Source organism: Impatiens glandulifera, chromosome 2 (genome assembly GCF_907164915.1).
Source record: "Impatiens glandulifera chromosome 2, dImpGla2.1, whole genome shotgun sequence".
Classification (NCBI taxonomy): Eukaryota; Viridiplantae; Streptophyta; class Magnoliopsida; order Ericales; family Balsaminaceae; genus Impatiens; species Impatiens glandulifera.
In genome coordinates this window covers 55,740,100-55,747,532 of record NC_061863.1, presented here as the reverse complement: position 1 = coordinate 55,747,532, position 7,433 = coordinate 55,740,100, and the positions used below count along the sequence as shown (strand labels likewise).

Below are 7,433 nucleotides of genomic sequence, written 5' to 3'. Positions count from 1 at the left end.
AAACGTGTCTTGAAAGAATAAAAGAAGATCAGATCCGATCAGAAGCATGCGAGGAAAGCAATGATGCCCTATTGATCCGATGCTGACAACCGGTAGTGGATGTTCAACACGTGTCTCAATCTGAAAAATCGGCTATGTCATCCTATGCTCAGAGTCACCTGCATGAATGCCAGGTGTTGAGGAAGTTGAAACGTGCAAGCAACCTTTCTACAAACAGGCGTGCTAACGATCGACCAATCCGAAAGAGAGAGAAGAAAGTAACCGTTGGCTACTTTCAGCTATAAAAGGAAGATCAAACGTCTTCATTAAATGCAAGTGACGGATTACGAAAACAAATTATCAAAGCATTAAATTCTAGAGAGATAAAGTGTTATATTCCAAAACCGGTGTGTTCAAAACCGGAAGTTCTTTGTGTGCGTTTGTGTTGAGTAATTGTATTACATCAAAGTGTGAGTTTGGTGTAACCGGCGAGTAGCGAAGTTGGGCTCGACCGGAAGTGTAATTGTAACTCTAAAGAGTTAGTGGAGATCCTTCTCATAACCTGAGAAGAAGGGGTGACGTAGGAGGGTTTGCTCCGAACATCCATAAACAAATTTCGTGTCTCGTGTTCCTTCTTTGCTTTCATTTCTTGTTTATTTAACCTTAACCTCAAAACCAATCATACTCCTAAAATCGATCATTCATATCCATTAAACCGACTCCTTCTTAAACATCATCTAAAGTCGCAAACGTTGCTTCAACCTGAAACAGACATTTCTGCCCTTGAACCCGGTTCAAGAGTCTGTGACAGGTTGTGCAGTGCTGAGAACGGTTTTAGTCTTTAATCGGACTATCACCAAAAGAGTTGTGTGTTGTGTGTAAGCGGCCACCCTTCCTAGAAACCGGAAAACACCCCGGTCCTCCAAGGGCGTCCCCGATCCTAACATAGAATTAGCAAACAACTTGTAGCAATACCTCATATATAAATTATCAATGTCTTGCCAACGCATCACGTCTTTTTTAGGTGAGGACACTTGTTTGCGTCCTAACAAAAGTAAAACTTGATTATGAGACGAATTCTCTATAATGTTTAATCATTCTATATATAATTCGGCTAGCGAAATCACTAGACCGAGGATCAAAATATCCTTAACTGTGGTATTTCTACGTATAGCAATGGAAGTAAGTTAAAGATACGTTGTAGCTAAATTTTTTATTTTACACTAAATGTTGTCCCAAAAACTGATTAAATAACCATCCTCACAATTAATCTAGGCTGATCATGAATTTTTTTTTACATAAAATAAATTTTCCTCTAAATGCTACACCTCCACTGCATAATTAGAAATTTGATGAACCAACTAAACCAATCATGACTATACTTACATTCGTTCATCGATATATAAAGATTGTTCGAATTTGTTGCAATTCTATTACACCATTTTGATAAAAAAATAAAATCCTCGTTAAAGAAATAATATTTCGAATATTCAGACCTTCTTAATTTTTAAAATATATAATTTTATCTTAAATAATTATATGATAAAATGATAATATAGGAAGTCCCTATAAAAATTTACCCATTATTAATTATTAATTTTCAATTATATATTATTTAAATTTATATTATAATTATATATATATATATTATAGTTATTAATATATATCCCCAATTTATATAATATATTTGGTGACAAATTTAAATATATTATATAAGTTAGGTATATATATGTTAATGAGGTTGTAGAGGAAAGATAGATGAAGGAAAAGAATAACGTGACAGTGACATTTGGAAAAAAGAAAAAAAATGAGAGAAAAGATAATAAAGAGAAAAATTATTTAAAATTTTCAGTAATAATACTGTGTCTTTATCATTCAACATTCTAATCAATAGAAAATTAGTAAATTTAAAATTGACTAATAAATTTAAAATTTAAAAATTAATGTGTCAACTTTTTAAATATTTTTAGTGAATTATAAAGAATTATCACCTTGTAGCTTAAACATTTGTTTTTATTTATAACAAAACTATGATTCTATTATAAATAAAATAATATAAATAGATTATTAATAAATTTTAATAAATATTAAATTAAATTTAAATAGTTAATAAGATATAAATATATGAAAGAGATTAGAGAGGAGAGGAGAGGAGAGGAGAGGAGAGGAGAGGAGAGGAGAGGAGAGGAGAGGAGAAGAGATAGATAAGATATTTGTTTTGTTTAAGATGAAACATAAAATAATAACAATTAATGATTGTTAACTTTAAAAGAGGTTAAAATATGAGTTAATTATACCTGTAAATACTTAAATGGGATTTATTCCTTAGACTAGGACACATGTAGACTATAGCACGGATATAAAAAAATATATACATGATAGAGAACGTTAATTTAACGGAACATGATAAAGAACGTTAATTCCACAGACGTGAGAACTATCATCAATGATTATGATCAGCAAAATATGTTCGATAAATCATGTTTGAAAAAAATCTATGATTATAGTGTTCTTATACTAAATTTATTTTTCTTAAAGGGAAAGAAAGGTAGCGACTCACATAGTCAAAATTATTATAAATTCACAAAAGTCAAAACGGAATTCTGATTGATTCTACATAAATTTTTTTATCTCATTGAGATTCAAGATACAAGCATTTATGAGGATTTAATAAATATAATTTAAAAAAAATCAGATGTTCGCAATTTTTTTTAACAATAATATTTTAATTAAATACTTTGTAGATTTTGGTTAATTTCAAAAGAGTTTTAAACTCAATTATCTTACTATCTTAAAAGTCATTCAGCCAAAGGGTCACTAATATTTGTTAAAATTAATGTGCATAAATATCTTTTCCATGAAATGACCTCAAATTAGGCACTTTGGCATGTGACCTTATAGCTACGTGATTTTGAATTATTTGCCGTTATTTCACAAAAATAACTCGTTGTTCACGAAAAATTCGTTACCATTTATAATTAGATTTGGATATCGATAGAAAGATATAAATCTCTATAGATAAATACGGTAAAGCTCAAAAATATCTACGAAAATAGTTAGACATGTGATAATCCTAGATAGTTGTTGCTATTTCTCTACTCTTTTATACATGTTATTGAAATTATTTTTTCCTTGAATATTCATTAGCGAAGGAAGAAAACGACAATTCTTTTTTTTCTTTTGTTAGACGGGTGTCCTAAGGTTGCAAACGGTTCAATTTGGTCAGTTTATTGACCGAAATGAACATCCAAATTGTTAACGTTAGTTTAATCGGTTTGATCAATTAAAATTTTTGTTAAAATTTATTTTATATATATATATATATATATATAATAACAACAAAAGATACATATTCTCATTAGATGAACAAATATAACCATAACATAATTCATTAATTACTAGTCTAATTTCAAAAACAAAAATGTACATATATTAACTTTTTTTTTTAATAAATATTACACTAAAAATAGTCAACCATTTTGATATTCTACTGACAAGTTTTTAAGTTCATGATATCTTCTCAGTTTTATTAGTTTAAATGTGTGCGATTACCTGATAATTATAATATATTATTCAGAAATGTCGGTTTAATGTTCGATTTTTGTATATATATTATTTAAATATTTATTTTTAAACATTTATTTGGTTTGAACGGTTTTAGATGCGTTAACCTATAAACAGAAATGTTGAGATCAGATTATAAAAAAAGAAACAATAATGAATTCAGTTTGATATTATGTTCGGTTTGGACGATTTGATCAGTTTATTTACACCATTATGTTGTATTGCATTATGCAATAGACTAATTCAATTGTTAATTGTTGATCAATTAATCACTATCAGATTTGAAATTTCATGATCTTGTTTGTAGACGAAAGACACCTCTAATTAATAAATTGATTCAATTTGACTTCATGCATGTTATTAATTATATCAAATCTTCAAGGTTTTTTATATCACTTAATCTGTTCTTCAAGGTTTTATTTTAAAACTGGAGAATTGGACAAATAGGTTCAATTCATGGGATTAAACAAATTAAACCGATATCACATGAATGACTGCTCAAAGCTCAAACCTCACACCTTATTTATTTATTTATGTGAAAGTAAAAGCTAGACTTTGGATAGTAAGACACTTATGAGCTTGTCGAGATTAATAGATGATGATCCATTTTCAGTTGTGGCCGTTTCTGCCAGCTTCTTCCACACCGAAGCATTACATCTCATCTCCTTCCCCTTCTCCCCCTCCATTAAATCTTTCACAAGCTTCTCCACTTCAACTCTCTTCACATCATTATCAATCTCTAGAGCCACCTTCCACTCCTCACAAGCATGTCTACAATTCGTCTGTTGATCCGCGAAGAAAGGCCAGCAAATCATCGGCACACCAGCCGACAAACTCTCAATGGTCGAATTCCACCCGCTGTGTGTTAAGAATCCTCCCACTGCCGGGTGGTTTAGAACCTCATCCTGATCGCACCAGCCTGCGATCATACATCTCCCTTTCGTCTCCTCTAAGAACCCCGGAGGAAGAACAGAGGATTCCCCCATAACCATATCGGGCCTGATGATCCACAGGAAGTGCTGCTTGCTGTTGGCCAAACCCCACGCGAATTCGATAAATTGTTGCGGAGTCACGGGAGTGATGCTACCGAAGTTCACATATACCACCGTTTTGTCACCCATGGAATCCAGCCACTTTAGGCATTCTGGCGCCTCCACCCACATGTTATACCTTTTTGTTGTTAAAGACAATGATCATCAATCATTAACTTTTATCTATCTATACAAAAAATAAACGTCAGATTTAATCAGTATATACCCGACCGAGTCTAGATAAGGCGAATTTGAAGTGGAAGAGATTCGGTTGAGGAGTAATTGGAGAGGTCCCACGGCGAAAACGTTTGGGAATTTGGTGGAGAGGTAGTTGAGAATTTTGGGCTCGAGAGATTCATAGGTTTCGATGCCTAGCGCGGATGCTCGAGGGACTGCTTCGGCTGCTTCCATGGCTAAGTGGAAGATTGGGTGGTTCGGATCGGTTGTTTGGAATAAGGCGGGTAGGTCACGGATTCGAAGGTTGTCGAATCCGGGTAACCAATCCACCTTAGTGTTTAAATACTCCTCAGTCAGCTCACTTTCGTCTGCATAATAAAAATTTATTTGTTTAGCTCAAACTAAATTTGTAACAAATGTGGTATAGTAAGTTATATAATAAGTTAATTGATAAATATGGTATTCTTAATATAATTAACTATTACCTTTAAGCGGTGTAAGTCCCCTATCCATAAGGGGACGATATTGATCCCATCCTAAGAAACCACAAGCCCCAAAAGTATAGTAAGTCACCACCGGGATCCCTAGTTGCTCCGCCGCATCAATAGCGAAGGGCATGACCCCGTCGGAGAGTGTACACGTTACAGGAGGGCTCAAGCCGTCTCGGTTGATCCTTCGAATGAGATCCATGAACGGAGGAAGGAAAACAGTACGAATGGCCTGGCAGAGTGCGGGCACATCCTGAGTGGCGTCCTCATTAGAAGGAGGGAGTCCATCGGGAATGGTCTCGAACCGGAAACCGGGGGCTCCGTCCATGGCGTGGGGACCTCGGGACTTGAGGTAGCGGCGGTGGTTGAACTCGGTGTTGACAAAGGTGATGTGGAAGCCCTTGTGGTGTAGGAGCTTGGCCATCTTTAACATGCCCTTAATATGACCTTGAGCTGGATATGGTATCACCACTGCATGAGGAGCTTTCTTAGACAAATTAGTTTCATCATTGTTATGCATGTTTTTCACTTCATCTAAACTCATTTTCTCTTTTTTCTTTCTTTAGATTGTAAAGGTCTTTCTTATTTATAAGCTTGCACTTAGGCAGTTAGGCAGGGCGGCTCCCAAGTTTGGATTCGGAAATGGTATAATAGTATATATATAACCTTCAAATACTTGGTTTAACCAATGTTTGATCGGGATGCTTTTATATGATTATGTCGATAAATGAAACACGACGTAACCGAAACACAATAAAAAGTAATAATAAAAGCAGAACCTCGTCAAAAAAAAACTTTAATGAGATAGTAAAAAATACCAACATCAAACAAAAGTTAACTACATTCGGAGACGAATAAAAAGAATATTGAGTCTCTCTAATCAATACATTCGGAGACGAATAAAAGAGATGGATTTACGTCCGGAAAATATATATATATATATATATATATTTGACATCTAACTCTTAATTTTATTTTATTTTCAATTTAATTCATTATTTGTTTATATAATTTTTGAAAAAAGAAAAACGTTGAACCATCCATTTTATATTCATAAGTTTTTATTTATTTTATTTAAGTACATCTTAATTTCTAAATCCGTTTTTAAACGAGCAATAACTTGTTTTCTATGAATAAGTTTTATTAGTAATTTTTTAAATTTAGAAAGTAACTTAGACTCTATGACTTATATTAATTATATCAACAATATTGGTAGCAAAAATAAATTTTGTAACTATTATATTTAATAAAAGCTTGGTATATAATAAAAAAAACATTTTGTATTCTAAATAAAATGTTAAGTAGACACATTTAAGTGTAGAAATTTAAAATTTATTTAAACAAAATGAATTAACATGAATGTTATAACTTAATTACTTATCGTAATTAACTAAGTTGGAGCCTTATTTTTTATGAACTTGAAAGAATAGTTGTCGCCACGTGTTCACTCCCATCAGAATATATAGCGAGGGTTAATTCGATGCTACATGTACAAGCACTACCTTATCTCACTCATGGAGTGATACCTATACATAAAAGTAAAGTATCACCTCTCTTATTTGTTAATTTTTTTTTCTCTTTGTACATGTGACACTTTCTTAATAGATACTTGCACTACTAGTACGTGTAGCATCGAACTAACCTATAGCGAGAAGCTCCTTTTCAGATGTGGAGTCGCTTTGGCAATTTATTCCCATTTATTCCATTATCTAATTTGTTAATAAAGAAATGAAGAATGAAATAATTTATTGTGTTTGGCAGTTATCACACATAATTCACAATCTGTGAGGATTGTAATATATTGTGTTTGGCAGTAAGTCATTAAAGTTGGGCCAACTTTTAGATAATACAATTTATGTATTCATATAAGGTGACCTTTTTATAAAAATATTTATTATTTTTCTAAATTTTAACTATTCAGGCCTAAATCATTAAACTTATCAAGAAAATATATAATTTTAATATTAAAATATTATATAACTTTATATTATTTTATACTTTACTTGATTATAGGCCTGAATCTTACTTAGATTTGATATGGTTAGTCTATATAAATTAAATAACATTAATACTATACCATAAACCTTAAATTAAATAATTTTATCTGTTATTAATGTTATTTAATTTGTTTTTATAGGGTTAGGAAAGAACCAGAGAAAAATAATATAACACTGTTCCACGGGCAGCCAGGCTG

The 7,433-nt window shown here is 32.0% G+C and overlaps 1 protein-coding gene across 1 annotated transcript; it reads right to left on the bottom strand.

The window, feature by feature from the left end:
• Nucleotides 1–4,037: 4,037 nt before the first annotated feature.
• On the bottom strand, nucleotides 4,038–5,784 carry LOC124925474 (7-deoxyloganetin glucosyltransferase-like). The gene is made up of 3 exons (XM_047465482.1): nucleotides 5,237–5,784; nucleotides 4,801–5,119; nucleotides 4,038–4,713 (listed from the first exon to the last, which is right to left on the bottom strand). The coding sequence occupies exons 1-3, from the start codon at nucleotides 5,781–5,783 to the stop codon at nucleotides 4,092–4,094; spliced, it is 1,488 nt and encodes a 495-aa protein (XP_047321438.1). The 5' UTR covers nucleotide 5,784; the 3' UTR covers nucleotides 4,038–4,091.
• Between the last annotated feature and the right edge of the window lie 1,649 nt (nucleotides 5,785–7,433).

Excerpts from the sequence above, each read along its gene's own strand:
- LOC124925474 (XM_047465482.1), bottom strand. The coding sequence starts at position 5,783 with ATGAGTTTAGATGAAGTGAAAAACATGCATAACAATGATGAAACTAAT. Across the intron at positions 5,120-5,236 it reads GGGACTTACACCGCTTAAAG|ACGAAAGTGAGCTGACTGAG; the intron begins GTAATAGTTAAT and ends TTTATTATGCAG. Across the intron at positions 4,714-4,800 it reads CCTTATCTAGACTCGGTCGG|GTATAACATGTGGGTGGAGG; the intron begins GTATATACTGAT and ends AACAACAAAAAG.